Consider the following 16,297-nt stretch of genomic DNA (forward strand, 5'->3'; position numbering starts at 1 on the left):
CTGAAATACGGAAAGGTTTCCTAAATAATCAATGGAAAACTCAACAGAAGAGAACCTTGATATCTAAGAACCAAAGGTGGAGACCACATAGAGACTGGGAGGAGGGGCGGAGGCATGAAGTCCCGGAGAGATATCTCAGCTGTGAGGGAGGCCAAGAGACATGAAAACATGCTCAAAGTCATTAATCATCCGAGAGATGCAAATCAAAACGACAATGAGGTATCATCTCACACCTGTCAGAATGGCTATCATCAACAAATCAACAAACGACAAGTGCTGGTAAGGATGCAGAGAAAAAGGAACCCTCGTGCACTATTGGTGGGAATGCAGACTGGTGCAACCACTGTGGAAAACAGTAAGGAGTTTTCTCAAAAAATTAAAAATGGAACTCCCATTTGACCCAGTGGTCCCACTTCTAGAAATATATCCCAAGAAATCAGAAACACCAATCAGAAAAGATATATGCACCCCTATGTTCTTAGCAGCACAATTTACAATAGCTAAGATTTGGAAACAGCCCAAGTGCCCATCAGCAGATGAGTGGATTAGAAAACTGTGGTACATCTACACGATGGAATACTACGGTGCTATAAAAAAGAAGGAACTCTTACCATTTGCAACAGCATGGATGGACCTGGAGAGCATCTTGCTAAGTGAAATAAGCCAGTCAGAGAAAGATAAATATCACAAGATCTCACTCATTTGTGAAATATAATGAACAACATAAACCAATGAACAAAAATAGAGCCAGAGGGGGAAAAGTATTCTAGAATATAATAGAAGCAATCCTGTTATTTTCAGATTTTTAATATTTCCTACAACTTTTGTGATATCATACTATGTTAGCAGTTTTGGTAATATTATTATACTTAAAATCCTTTTATTCTTGAAAATTAATGTTTACTGCATGTAATATTATATGTAAGATTATTTTTCTTGAACAATTGGTGTTTATTGCATGTAACATTATCATATTTAAAATCATTTTTCTTGAGATATTGTTTATTGCATGTAACATTATTATATTTAAGTTCATTTTTCTTGAAATATTAAGGTTTACTGCATGTAACATTATTATATTTAAGTTTTTCTTGAAATAAAATAAAGTGGGGGGAAAAAGATAGTATGTAAGCATTGGACTTTACAAATTATGTTTTTCCAACAATCAAGTCTTTGGATGGAGATTTAAAGCAGTGGTTGCCAACCGGTGGTCCACGGACCACTGGTGGTCTGTGAGGTCCAAAAGATTGGTCACCTCTGATTACAAGGATGTATTTGGGGACATAAGAATTAGGAAAAGGCCCTGGCCAGTTTTATTTAGTGGTTAGAGTATCAGCCTGCAGGCTGAAGGGTCACAGGTTCGATTCCCGGTCCACTCTCTCTAGAAATCAATGGAAAAAATATCCTCGGGTGAGGATTAAAAAAAAAAAAAAGAAGAATTAGAGAAAAATTTGGTCAAAACTGGGAATGAAACAGCCTTTTTTTCTTTTTTCAAATTTTGAGTGTGATGTGAAGGAGAGCTGTTGATATTTCAGAGACTTAAAATAGATCGATTTCAACGTTATTTTCATAACAATCTTGTGTATTTATCAATAAAGAAATACACAAAAATTACCTTTTGTGAGGGCACACAGAAAGGTTATATTCTCAGAATTGGCCTTAAAAGTAATTTTTGTGAAGTTATTTAATAAAAGTGTGTCTGTAGCTCTAATTGGTTTGGCTCAGTGGATAGAGCATCGACCTGCAGACTCAAGGGTCCCGGGTTCGATTCCAGTCAAAGGCATGTATCTTGGTTGCAGACACATCCCCAGTGGGAGTGTGCAGGAGGCAGCTAATAGATGTTCCTCTCTCATTGATGTTTCTAACTCTCTATCCCTCTCCCTTCCTCTCTGTAAAAAAATCAATAAAATATATTTTTTTTAAAAGTGTGTCTGTATCTTTAAAAAAAAGTGTGTCAAACACTGAAAACATTGCAGGAATGTTTACTCTAGCCTAACCTTGATCTAGACGTTAGGCACAAAGTTTAGACTGTCTGCTAAAATGTGGGGCAAGGGAGCAGGGTGGGTAATGCTCCTTTGAATGTGTAGCTGAGTCTGCTTACTGCTGCTAAGTGAAATGTCTAATCATTTTTCTAATTCTGTAAAAAATGTCTATACAAATTCAACTTAAATGAGACACATTAAAATAGATCAGTCCCTGGGGAAGCTAGCAAATGAACCAGTCTTATCCCTTTTTGAACCACCACTGTTGTCATAGCTCCCTGAACGTATGTATGAATATAAAGATTAACTGTTTATATTCAGTATTGTAAAGTGTATGACATAGCTCTTCAAGAACAACTGATCAAACAATTCACATAATGAAATACATTTAAAGAACTACCTACTTTGAAAATCCCCTGCCCAAAATAATTTAATTCATTATTCTAATACTTGAAGTATGAAATCACTACTCTCTTATTTTAGTTGATGGTCCCTTAAGGCCAAACACTTCAGGAGTGATCAACACAAGCAAAACATAGTTGACCCTTGAACAACAGGGAGATTAGGAGTGCTGATATTCCACCTGCAAAGCTGAAAATTCGCATGTAACTTTTGACTTCCCCAAGATTTAACTACTAATAGCCTATCCTTACCAATAACATAAAGTCGATTAACACATTTTTGTATGTTACACATATTGTATACTGTATTTTTAAGTAAGCTAAAGAAAACTTTATTAAGGAAATCACTAGGAAAATATATTTATAGTATATACTAGAGGCCCGGTGCACAAGATTCATGCACTGGGGGGTTGGAGGGCCTCAGCCTGACCTGCACCTTCTCGCAGTCTGGGACCTCTAGAGGGATGTCTGCCTGCCAGCTTAGGCCCAATCCCTAAGCCCCTAAGCTGGCAGGCAGACATCCCTCTTGCAGTCCAGGACCCCTCGCTCCTTACTGCCCGCCTGCAGCAGAGACAGGAAAGGCTCCCACCACCGTCGCTGGGCTAGCCAGCCGTCTGGCTGAGCAGCGCTCCCCCTGTGGGAGCGCTCTGACCACCAAGGAGCAGCTCCTGCATTGAGCATCTGCCTCCTGGTGGTCAGTGTGCATCACAGTGACCAGTCGTTCTGCCCTTTGGTCGATTTGCATATTATGCTTTTATATAGGATTGAAAAAAAAACTGGCATATAATTGGACCTGTGCAGTTCAAACCGTGTTGTTCAAGGGGCAACTGTAATTTATAGTCTTCTTTCTTTACAAACAATGCTCACAATAACAGACAAACTGGCAGTTCCTTTCAGACATCAGTTCCCTGAGAAAATCTCAGTAATCAAATTCATTTATGGAGCTACTGCTCAGTGTGCATGTGCTGGCGCTGGGGGCATGGGCAGACTAAGCAGACACTGTCCAGCAGATGCTACCGACTTTCTCTCCAGCCTTCCTTTCCTCTGAAGGAAATCTACAAATTCACACATCAGAACCAGTACTGGTGTTTTCTCCCAGAGTTTTACACGAACCTTCTGCATCTGTGTGCTATGAGGCCAGGGCTGAGGCTAAAAAGTAGTTCCAGAGCCTTTACCCCAGGTCTGCCTTTCTCGGTGTCCTAGGCCAGCCCCTAGTGAAGCATTTTGACCAATCTTCTTTCTCCAATCAGCAGTGGCACGTTCCATCCTGTGGGCCTTGGGAATAAGACCCAGTGTAGGTTTTCCTGTGGTCTGGCTACAACATACCCCAGCTTCCCTCACCACACTCCTGCTCACTCCACAGAGATACACACACCCCTTAAAGACCTCCAACTCTCCCATCACTTGGAGACTTTTCTTTGCCAAAGCTGGTCTCTCTTGGAACATTCCTATATTCTACCCTCCAACTCCATACTCTCTCTTGTTTTTGAAAGTGCAGCTTTTGATCCCAGCCTTTTCCCCCCAATATTCTAGAGGATGGCAAACCTCTTCCAGGTTCTATTATGACTTGTCCCTGCCAGTCATTTCTGCATTTAAAAATATGTATGTATATTTCTTCTTGCTATTGAATTATTTTACTTATCTACATCTTACCTCCTCGTTAACTTCATGAGATAGGAGCAAGTGGCTTTTATTACCTTGCTTTTCACCATGAGGCCAATTACATTACTGCAGAGCTACTAAGTGTGCATTAAGCACTAAGTGGGGAGGGGAGAAGTAATGCCAGGAGGGAAAGTTCTGCACAGTGAGGAACATGTGTCATGAAGTTCATCTCTCCTCAGTTTATCAGGGTAAACACAGTGGTCTAGGACTCAGAGCTGAGCAATTCCATAACAATGGAAGAAACCATATCCATGATCTGAGAACAGAAGGGGAAAAAGAAGTAATCTAGACCCACCTGGGCTGCAGGGGTCAGCAGCACAGCGAGCACGCCCCTTTCTTCTGGGTTCCCAGAGTGGAGAAGGTCGGAGTCCTCAGAAAGTGACCCTAGAAGTGGAGAAAGGAGCCAGGATGATTACTCTTGCTTTGCAGTGAACTCGCTAAAACTGCCACACACATCTACTTGTCACCTAAAAGAATCACCCAGGGAACCAAGGGATAATCCCACAACATCTCTGAATCAAGACGGCCATGACCATGGCTGCCTCAGGCTCCTCCTATCCTCCGCTCCCTTAAACTTCAACAGAACTCCTCTAGACACATAAGTTAAACACATATTTCTGTCATCTGCTGAGCGATAGTCAAAATAATAATCAAAGAACCTGTGTCAATCCCTGTCTCCCTTAAGGATTCACTCCGGCTCTATTCCAGGCTCAGTGGAGGGAGGAAGGGTAAATTCTTTTTGAACACTGGTTTCTCGGATACAATACTTGCTTTCGCAGTAAAGCGATGGGTCGTGAAGGGAAATATCAAGGATTCTAGACAAATCTTGTGACTTCTCAAATCCTCACTTTCCCCATCTGCCAAACGGGTCGTATCTCCTTCCCAACAAGAGTTAGTCGTTATCAAAAGTCAAATCGATCTGTAGATTTGGGGGCAAGGAGGCGGGCGCACCCTACAGGCAAGCAGGCAATGCAGGTAGCGGCTCTCCCTCCGGGAAGGGGCTCTCCCAGAGAAGTCGGATGCTGCCCATTCGAGCCGGCCCCAGCCAGAGGGCAGCCTTTCTCTTTTCATCTCTACAGTAGGCGCCGCGCATTCCTCCGAAATTCTCACCTCTGCCCCCAGGCTGAACGGCAACTCCCTCCTGGGCCGTGCAGGAGGCCCCCACCGCGAGACCAGGGTCCACCGCTCTGTCCACCCAGAGGCCCGGGGACGCGCGCGACCCTCACCGGGCCGCCGGGCGCCTACCCGGGGGGCTCCCTGCGCCCTCCCTCCAGCCACTCGGTTTAGAGGACCCGCGCTCAGCCCTCCTCCACCCCAGGCTCGATCTCACGCTAGACACTGAGAAAGCCGGGCCAGAGACAGAGGCATCTAGGAGCCAGCGGGGCCAAGACCCGCCAGCCCGAAAACAAGGTCGAACTACAACTACCAGAACCCTCTGCGCGGTGTAGCACGTCACCGGACGCTGCTTCCCAGAGGCTCCCGGGCACTCCAGTCAGGCAGCCTTCCGCTGTCATGGCCTTGTATCCCGCCACCGAGTGCAGGCCCCCGGGAGTGCTCGGTCGCTCGGAAGTCGCCTTCCAGGCACAAGAAAGGATACCGCTTCTTCTAGGCCGTCTCTGGGCTCTGGCCCCGAAAGATGCCCTCGGCCGCGCCGAACCGCACCTCGCTCGGAACCCTCACTCCCTGCAACTTGGACCCCGCGGAGGACCGCGCCCCCAAACACAAGATTCCCGCCTGGGCTGCTGACCTCGCTCGGAGGAGAGGCGCCTGCATCGCGTCCCCTCTACTGCGTCTCCCCGGCTTTAGGCCCCTTGTGGTGGGGACGGAGATCACCCCGAGTAACCCGGGATGTTTATTCCGGAAGTAGGATCTCAGCCCCGGAAATTACCTCAATCCAGAAAAAGCCAGGTCCCCACAGGTCCCGCGGACCGCAAGGAGATGAACCTGCAGCGCCTCCAGGCTCCCCAGCAGCTCTAGGAGCCGCTGGCAGGGAGTCGGTATCTCCAGGCTGGTGCATGCTCTTGCTTATCCTCCCACTATAAAGTAACTAATTTTCCACCCAGATCAAATCCCAAGAAAGAAAATCAAATCAGCAAGACTGCCCGTGTTTCGCTACAAGCCACAAGGTTTGTTTGGCACCAATAGAGTCCGCAGTTTTAGCCAGGCCTTAGGCTTCCCAGAGTAACGATGACGTTTCTCGGCACCCCCGCCTCTTGCCAGGGGGATGGAAGGAAGAGCGGTTTTTACAGTGAAGAGGAAAGCGCCTGCATGCTGGCTGGCACACGGACAAGTGGTCATGAGCAGGTGGACAAGGTTAACACCCTAGGAATGGCGAACCAACAAAACAAAGAAGTGCCCCTGACAGTTTGGTGGAACAGATCTTGTGCTTTTTAACATGAGTGAGGTGTAAACTGGTATTGTGTATAAACCCCTATTGTATTTGGTTTCTGCAGCACAGATAGCCACACTGACCTCCTAACTGGTCTCTAGGTGGTCTGCTTTTGGCCTAATCGGCTAGGCCTGGAGGAGAGGGGACATATGGAGAATACAAACCTGTTGACTCAAAGAAGCACCGAAGGGAGTCCCCACTCCCTTCCATCAGCAGAAAAAATAGTGTGTACTAGTATGTAAGGTCCCACCAGCTGACATGTCTAGAATACCAGGAAATATCCTAATTTTTATTAACCACAGAAATCCCCCCCCCTTTTTTTTTTTTACCAAATCATTGGTCAGTTCTCCATCCTCTCAATTTACCTACCAACAGTAGTTGATAAAACTGATTATTCCCTCCTTGACTGGTCACTCCTTAGTCTCCTTTATCAGTGGTTCTCAACCTGTGGGCCTCAACCACTTTGGCAGTCGAATGTTCCTTTCACAGGGGTTGCCTAATATCTGCATATCAGATATTTACATTATGATTCATGACAGTAGCAACATTACAGTTATGAAGTAGCAACGAAAATAATTTTATGGTTGGGTCACACCATGAGGAACTGTATTTAAAGGGCAAGAAGGTTGAGAACCACTGTGTAGATCCTCCTCTTCCCAGCCTCCAAACCAGTGTTTCTCAAATTGTCTGTTGCATGATCACAATCACCTGGATGGCTCCTTGAACACTGGGCCTGAGGATTTGTATTTTTAAGAAGTACCCAAGTGATACTGAAGGTGCTCATTTGGGAACCAACTAAATGTTGGAATGTCCAAGGGCTCAGTGATAGTAGAGGAAACCTATACCATCCAAATATGGTCAACTGCCAATTTATATCTTCAGCCATTATTCACATTCTAGGTAGAAAGAAGGGAAGGACAAGAGCAAAAGGGAGTTTTTAGCTCTCCCTCAGTCTTTTAAGGTGCTGTGGGGTCCCTGTTTAGAGTGCACTGGATGGTCAAGGCCGCTCTGAGCCTGGAACTCATAATCAGGCTGTTCAGGACTCTGAGCCTGGGAATCCTAATTAAACTGTGAAGACGTGTCTTTGCCAAATGGTAACATCAAAATACTGATGTTACCATTTGTCAAAGCACCACTTTTGTTTGAGCACGCATATAAGTTGCTATTGACCAGCCTACTGTGGCTGCTTTTGTGTGGAATAAAGCATGTCCCATTTGCCTTCTTGTACATGTGTGTTCTGATTCCTGTCACCCAGGAGGGTTAAGTCCCTCGCTGAGGAGCTTGCACCTGACAGGTGCCTTGCTGGAAGTCATGTTCAACAAATTCCAAATATATCAATACTAGTGGCTGGTGCATGAATTCGTGCACATTGAAAGGAAATTAATTAGAAGAAATATTTTAATATCACCCTTTATAACAGAAGTGTCAACTAAATTCATGATTAACATGATAGAAACACACACATGCGATTGGCGCCAGCGAGAGCTTTATATGTATTGCACATGTGCGAGTCAACTTAGCCTTTTATAGCTATAGAATAAACTTGCTTAATTAGACCTGCTTTCTGATTTAACTCAACTTTTTCCAGCCCAATGAAGCACCCCAACTTCTTTTTCAGGTAATTGTCAGCAACATAGCAGTAAATATCAACAAGAAGCAAATTATTACTGTAGATCACACAGGAGAACAAAGGGTAAAATATTTAACTGCAGCAGTGTTTGACTATATTCTGCGCAGTGAGAAAACCTCAAGTCATTTTCAAGGTCCACCATTTCTTACTTCTTTTCAGTTGGTCCAAGTTTCTAAGCTTTCTAAATCTCCATTTTCCAGCTAATGAAAAGAAAATAGGATTCCACTGAGTCTCCTATCTACCTACTCCAGGACTTCTGTGAGGATTAAATGAGATGAGGCATGGGAAAACACTTCACAGACATTTGGTTACAGTGTGAAATGTTTGCACCTGGCTATAAAGCAAGTCATGTTCCTGGGCTGAAGAAACTCCAAGGAGGCTAGTTGCTAGGGAGAGGAAGCTGGGCATTGCTACGTGACATCATTACCTGGATGGACACTTAGCATATTAGCCTTTTATATATATAGATATCATTGGCTTGGTATTTAATATATCCATATACCATTCGACTGATATTTGATATAGCAGCAATTCATTGTCCTAATACTTCCCTGCAAGAGAGGCTGAGAAATACTGTTGGGCACTCTGCTGCTCAGAACAGACTCAGAGTTCCTATTATTAAAGAAGAGAAGAATAACGACTACAAGTTAGGTAACTAACAGCCTCCGGCATAGTAAGCATTACTCAAAGCCCATTATCAGCACTTTAGCTATTGCAAATTACTTTATCATGAGGTTCTATAAAATGGCTCAATACATTGAACAGCTAATCCTAGGATAATTAGTCATTTGCCTCTTCTGCAGACTTTGCACAGGTTTAATACACATGAATGAAAGAAAGAAATCTACATCCTTACACAGTACCTCTGGCATGTTCAACAAGCTTGGGCACTATACCAGGGGCCAGATATTTGATTATCATGGGGACTGATTTTTGTGGCCTCTGCAACTAGGCTTCACCATCAGTCCATTTGTCCTCCTAAATTCCCAGATCCCTGCTTATTAATAAGATGAAAGAAGAGAATGCCATGTTAATTCTCCATCCTTCATCCCTGGAGTGCTGGCATGGCACCAAAAAATTAAAGTAATTGTGCTTCTTAAAAAACACACCTAGACATGAGGATCCTGTCCTTATCTTGGCGCTCATGCTCTCTCAGCCTCTCTCTCAACTGCTTCATTACTACGCAGGAATTCTCATTTGGAATCTTCATTCTCATTAGGAGTCTGCATTTGGTTTCACAGATGCTGATGTTGAGGACATCATGTATAATAGGACTTGGTGACCTGGATTTCAGTTATATTCTGACCTATGCTGCTTTTGTACTGACTACTCAGATGAGTTTTGTCTGGAGTTGACTTTGACTTGGTGGTATTTGAGATTAGACAGCCCCATTTTCTGGTTCATTATTGCTGACTTCTTAAGCCTGGGACCCATCCTCCTAGCTGCACAGGCTGAAGCTGACTGCTGCAACTGGACTTTGAACTTTTTGGTATGAATATTTTTTTCTTCAGTAGCTATGAGTGAATATGTGATGAGAAAGGAAGGTAGCGTGTCCACGGTATCAGTGGAATATCAGGGCCAGATTAAGGAATCTTACTAGTAGTCATTAATAAGATTAAAGCAAAGATAAAAACAACCACCACCCTAGAAACAAGAACAGTTGGGTGACAGGTTGGTTCACTAAAGGTCAGGTTAGAGGGAGAAGAGTCAAAGATCAGGGAATGTAGGGGTCTTTTGGAGCTGAAGTGAACAATAACATATAACCCAAATCAGAGCTCCATGAAGCTCCATGTAGAGTGGACTAAAAGCTATTAGCACAACAGTGTAAATTATTTGCCGTCCTAAATCACTTAGCTTGATGTTTATTTTCCTAGTTCTAGAACGTGCATTTGGTTTGGGACTCAAGTTCTCATGACTAGATAGGTATTGGTTAACTCAGTGCTCAGATTTTCTCTACCATACTCTATTTCAAAGTTCCTAGCATTGCAGAACCTTTCCTTTGAAGAGTTGATTTGTGGAGTACTTCTGTTAATATGTGGTAAGTATTCAATTCTTTTACAATTTAGATAGGGCTTATTTAAGCACCAGAGAGATTATTTCATTTCCTTGAAACTAATTTCAAAGTCTTAGGCTAAAACACTACAAACAGTACCAAGTATTCCACCTTTTGTCTTAAGAATGCTGACATACTTCTAATTTGGCCAATTTCTGATTCCAAGATTGGATCCTACTAATGGCCATTAGGTATAATGAAAACCTCAAAATTTAAGGCCTCTACTACTACATGCCCTATTGTGAGATACCAATTAAAAGGTAAAATGGCCCTTCAGAACTTTAAGCAGGAATTGGAACAGTATTTCACATTTTTTAAAAAATACTTTGGCTGGTGAGGCTGTTATTTGGGTGTCATCCCATGCACCTGCCCGCTCGATTCCTGGTCAGGGCATGTGTCCCGTTGCAGGTGATGTTTTTCTCTCTCTCTACCTTCCACTCTCTCTAAATATCAATTAAAAAAAAAAAAGATTTAAGAGGCAGGATTATAGAACAACAACAACAAATCCTCTGAATACCAAATTTAAAAAGGTAACAAAGAACTATTATATTGATGCCCCCACTTAGTTTTATTTACCTCTGTACTCAAAAATCTGTTAAAATTCTGAATTCTAGTCTCATCTTGCTGACATTGCCAGAATATCTTAGAGAAATATTTGATCCTCAATTTACATTTAACAAAGCAGTAAATGAAAGATTTAGAACTCTGAGACAGTCACCAGCCAAAAGGTTATCAGTAATCCCTTTTATTTTCTATGTAACATTAAATAGTATCAGTTATTATCTACTTCAATAGATTCTAGAGTGTTTTTCTTCATGTGGCTTTAGAAGTTCACACATGAAAATCCTTCATCTGCTCAAAGAAAGGTGGGCCAAGATCAACAGGGACATTAGCAAGTTGGGGTTCACCTTAAGCAAATGCCTAAAGTTATTTTATTTGGTAATATAAAAATATTGGGCTGGGCCTAGGGAACACAAGATATTGGAGAGTCAAGACTTAAAAGTTCAGCAATGTGGGATCACATCAAGCCAAACCTTTATATTCAGGGACACTTCAATTGAGGAGCAATTTTGCATCCTGAATAAGATAAAGATGGTAGAAGGGTCATTTGGAAAGAATGGCCTAACAGTAACATGCAAAATGTAACCAACAGCTATTGATATTAACCAAATATTGAGGTGCTTGTTTACTTTTCTAGCCTCTTGGTGGTGGGTTCTGGTTTATGAGATGTGGACAGAAGTGATGGCCATTAAAAATATTCTACAAAATCCTCCAGCTTTCTCTTGACTTTGGAGTAGACAGACTGACTCACATCATGTTTTATGTGAGAAATGAATCTTTGTTTATTGGGGGGGGTTACTTGTGATGACATCATAGCATAACTATCTTCAATGGTGAAGTGGGAAGAATTGGAACCAAAAAGTGACTACTGTAGTAATGGGACCCTTTGATGATAAAGGTGTAGGCTAGACTGAAAGAATTCAAAGAAAGGATGTGAATCTATTAGGTGTTTTAAATGGAACTGGGTAAGATGAAAAGTCATTCATTCAGATAAATATTTATTGGGCACCTATTATTTGCAAGGCACTGTGAGAGCTACAAAGTGCTTATAATTTAGTTAAGTAGGTAATACATGTACATAAATTACAAAACCAACTTTATACCATAATGGTGAAAGGAATGGATTTTGAAGGTAGACCTGTTCAAGAACTGACCTCACCTTTTACTAGCTGTCACCTTGGGCAATTTATTTAACCCCTCCAAACTCCAGTTTGCTCACCTGTAAAATTCAGGTAGTAAGAGTACCTACTTAATAGGGTTTGTTTTTTTAATCAATATGTTTTGATTTCAGAGAGAATAAGAGAGCAGGAGAGATGGAAACATCAAGGATGAGATTCATTGATTGGCTGCCTCCTGCATGCTCCCTACTGGGGATTGAGCCCACAACCCAGGCATGTACCCTGACCAGGAATCTAACCATGACCTCCTGGTTCATAGGTCGAGGCTCACCCAGAGTCACACCGGATAGGATTATTTGAGAGGACCAAATAATCTCCTTGCAAAACTTGTAGTTGAGTGCTTACCCCATAATAAGTGCTCAATAAGTGCTAGCTATTAGTAGTAGCAGTATTAAAGATATCTAAAAGTTGGGACACACAAAAAGATCAGTGTGCAAAAAAACCTCCAAGAGAGAGAGACTAACAGCTATAAAAATAACTATTTGAGTAACAACAGTCCTGCTCTGATATAATTTTGTCTTTCCCTTCCTGTTATAGCCTCCAGTTATTTAAAGTGCAGGGATACCAGGGGTCTCAGATAAGAGGTGTGTCTGAGGATCACCTCCTAACATTTATCCTATTGTCTGAGAAACTTCTGCAAAATGTTGACTCTTTACAATTGCACCCTAATTTCCAGCATCCCACATCTTGTATAACACGGTATATAGTTTTTATTCAAACACTGTGGTACCAGAGGCAGGAAAGGAGAGCAGTAGCCAGAATAGGTAGAATGATTAATTGATCAGTTTAAGATGAGGAAGACCTATTTTAAGTTTTCATGGAGGTCCTTTGACTAAAAATTTCACTCAATTCAGTCAATTCCCTGTTTGGCATAGCGCCGTTGATGTTGAATAACTGATGATTTAGAACTAAACACTTTCCCACATACGCTGCATTCAAAGGGTTTCTCTCCTGTATGAACCCTCTGATGTCGTGTAAGCCGGCTTCTCTGGCTAAAGGCTTTCCCGCATTCACTGCATTCATAGGGCTTGTCTCCAGTGTGAATCTTCTGATGCTGTGTAAGGGATGAGCGGTCAAAGAACGCTTTCCCACACTCACTGCACTGGAAGTGAGGCTCTCCAGCATGAGCTTTTTGATGTCTGTTCAGTGATGAGATACCATAGAAGGCTTTCCCACACTCAGTACATTCATAAGGCTTCCGGCCGGTATGGATGAGCTGGTGTCTAGTAAGAATGCTTTTCTGGCTGAAGGCTTTCCCACACTGACTACATTCATAAGGAGTTTCTCCAGTATGAATTCTCTGGTGTCGAGTGAGGGATGAACGGTCAAAGAAGGCTTTCCCACACTCGCTGCATTTAAATGGTTTCTCTCCAGTGTGGATTCGCTGATGTACAGTTAGGGATGAACGGTCAAAAAAGGCTTTCCCACATGTGCTGCATTCGTAGGGGCTCTCCCCGGTGTGAGACATCAAGTGTCTGCTGAGACTGCACCTACGACTGAAAGCTTTCCCACACTCACGGCATTTAAAGGGCTTCTCTCCAGTGTGAACTCGCTGATGTACAGTTAGAGCTGAACGGTTGTAAAAAGCTTTCCCACACTCATGACAGTCATAGGGCTTCTCTCCCGTGTGAGTCTTCTGATGGCGGATAAGGGATGAGTGGTCAAAAAAGGTCTTCCCACAATCACTGCATTCCTGGTCTCTGTCTTTAGTGAGAATTTTCTTGGGACGGGTTAACCCTTGCTGCAAGCTTTCCTCCTGGGAAAGGGATTTCTTACAAGTCTCCACTATAGGACTTTCCTTCTCTGTTTCCAACCCACCTTCTAGTGCATGAACTTCCAATTTAGTACACAGAGGACTTTTTCTTCCAAGCTTTTCCATTGACATTCCTTCTGACTTTTCTTCTGAATCACTTTGAATCTCAGGCTTTGTCTCCCAGTCTGTAATGGACAGAAAACAGAGATGCAGTTTTTTTTCCTGGGATAGAAAATATTACAGCAGAAAGAAGAGGTGCTATGATAAATGTGAAAAGTAATATGGTCACTGCATTGCTTGCTCCGCAAATAGCTACACAGTTTAGGTAAAGACTGAGACTTGGGACTACAGAAGAAGGCAGGGAATAGAACTGAAGTTGGACATCTCAGAAAATAATTCCCATGGAGCATGCCCAGGGTAATTATGAGAGTATGCAAAGTGGAAAGGATGGTGAGAAACAGGAATATCAAATTGTGAATAGGCAACATGACAGATTGGAGGGTAGCACTGGTGAAAAAAGAGGAATAATACCAGCCCCAACCAGGTGGCTCAGTTGGTTGGAGTGTTATCCTGTGCACCAAAAAGGTTGCAGGTTCTATTCTGGTCAGGACACATACCTAGGCTGCAGGTTCCATCCCCGGTCAGGGCACATATGGGAGACAACTGATCAATGTTTCTCTCTCACATCAGTATTTCTTTCTCTCTCCCTCTCTCTTCCTCTCTCTCTAAAATCAGTAAACATATCCTAAGGTGAGGATTTTTAAAAAAAAGATGAATAATAGCTTTAGATGTCAAAAAATTGAATCCTGGTGGGTGATAGAGACTAGCACTAGCCTGGCGAGTGTGGCTCAATGGTTGAGCACCAACCTATGAACCAGGGGTCATAGTTTGATTGCCAGTCAGGGCACATGCCTGGGTTGTGGACTCAATCCTTAGTAGGGAATGTGCAGGAGGCAACCCATCAATGATTCTCTCTTATCACTGATGTTTCTATCTTTCTCCCTTCCTCTCTGAAAATCAATAAAAAAAATATATTTTTAAAAAGAGAGAATAGCATGAAAGCAGAAGATCTGAATTGGAGAAAAAGATGATAGCCAATGCTCCCTCTCACAAACCCGCAAATAACCACAAAACAAAACAAACTGCCCTACCCTGCTCATATACAGTTACCTAGAGAAATGTTCTCTGGCCATCTCCTTTCATCAGGTCCATGAAGATCAATTATCCAAGGTTTATCCTCTCTCTTCAACTGGAAAATCACATCAGGTTGAGGAACTGGAAGTCCTGCTCATGGAGAAAGAAACAAGCCAGGTATGTGACAAATATACACAACCACTCCAAAACTTCATCCCAGCCTCTAGGACTTGCAGGGAGAAAACACAGAAGGCAGACCATGTGTGCCAAGAATGCAGAATACAAAGTAATGCAGAAAATGCAGGGACATCTCGATAGAGGTCAACACTAAGGTCTAAAAAGAATCAAGTTGCACTTGGTCAAGAAGTTGATAAAATCCCCTTGAATGAATGTGTTTATTCTTTCTTCAGAGGTACATGGGCTTTAGCACTGGTAGGATGGGTGGGAACAGTCCTTGGCTCAGGGAAGTTAAAAATGAAAACTGATCATCTTGAGTAAAAACGTGTAATGAAAGTGAATCTTTATTTGTTTATCCTTTAGTGATATGCTTTTATTTAAATAAGTTGGTCATGTTCATTGTAGAAAAATTAGAGGTATGTACTTTGTATTCTTGTTTTAAAATTTCTATTCATTTCAGTACAGATATACTCTGTTAAAAACTGCATAATGAGCCGAAACCGGTTTGGCTCAGTGGATAGAGCGTTGGCCTGTGGACTGAGGGGTCCCGGGTTCGATTCCGGTCAAGGGCATGTGCCTGGGTTGCTGGCACATCCCCGGTGGGGGATGTGCAGGAGGCGGCTGATCGATGTTTCTCTCTCATCGATGTTTCTGACTCTCTATCTCTCTCCCTTCCTCTCTGTGAAAAATCAATAAAATATATTTAAAAAAAAAAAAAACTGCATAATGAAATAATTTTGATTTGTAAACTTGGTATTTTCACATAATAAATTTAAAAATTATTTTATTTCAATTAAGCACAGATCTACCTCACCATTTTAATGGCTACCTGATACTATATTGTATGGAAGAATATAATTATTTAATCTTCTGCTGACAGATAATTCAGACTGTTTTTAATGTTTTTCTATTAAAAAAACACACACAATATAATGAATATGTATGTATAGCATGGGCTGCTAATCCTATTATTTACTTGGGACAAATTTCTAGAAGTGAAACTATCCATTTTTTTGTTTGTTTGTTTAATCCTCACTCACAGATATTTTTCCATTGATTTCTAGAGAGAGTGGAAGGGAGGGAGGAGAGGAAGAGAGAGATGGACAGGAAGGAGGAGAGGGAGAGAGAAATCACCGTGAGAAAAACACGTCAATTGGTTGCCTCCAAAACTTGCCCCCACAGGAACTGGGGAACTTGTAACCTAGATAACTGCTTTTTTTTTTCCTGTCCTGAACAAGGCACCTGCCCTTGACGGGGAATTGAACCCATAATAGTTCGGTCTGTGGGCCAATGCTCCAAGCAGGGCTGAACTTACCCATTTTTTGGTTATATAGATTTCACTCCTAGAAATAGTCTTGAGGTCTAAACTTCCTTTGC

The 16,297-nt window shown here is 42.4% G+C and overlaps 1 protein-coding gene across 2 annotated transcripts in view; it reads right to left on the minus strand.

Moving 5' to 3' along the window:
- The window catches only part of LOC102437740 (zinc finger protein 501), a 49,650-nt gene that overhangs the window by 21,124 nt on the left and 12,229 nt on the right, over positions 1-16,297 (minus strand). The window contains exons 4-6 of one of the 2 annotated variants that reach the window (XM_023764401.1): positions 14,780-14,893; positions 13,675-13,794; positions 4,341-4,429 (exon numbers count right to left, since the gene is read on the minus strand). In XM_023764401.1, coding sequence (XP_023620169.1) covers positions 4,341-4,429; positions 13,675-13,794; positions 14,780-14,893 — 323 coding nt within the window. Of the gene's footprint in view, positions 1-4,340; positions 4,430-5,155; positions 5,434-13,674; positions 13,795-14,779; positions 14,894-16,297 lie in introns of those variants that run through there. The other variant, XM_014466256.2, reaches the window with a different exon arrangement.

The sequence above is a fragment of the Myotis lucifugus genome, unplaced genomic scaffold (genome assembly GCF_000147115.1).
Source record: "Myotis lucifugus unplaced genomic scaffold, Myoluc2.0 scaffold_331, whole genome shotgun sequence".
Taxonomy (NCBI): Eukaryota; Metazoa; Chordata; class Mammalia; order Chiroptera; family Vespertilionidae; genus Myotis; species Myotis lucifugus.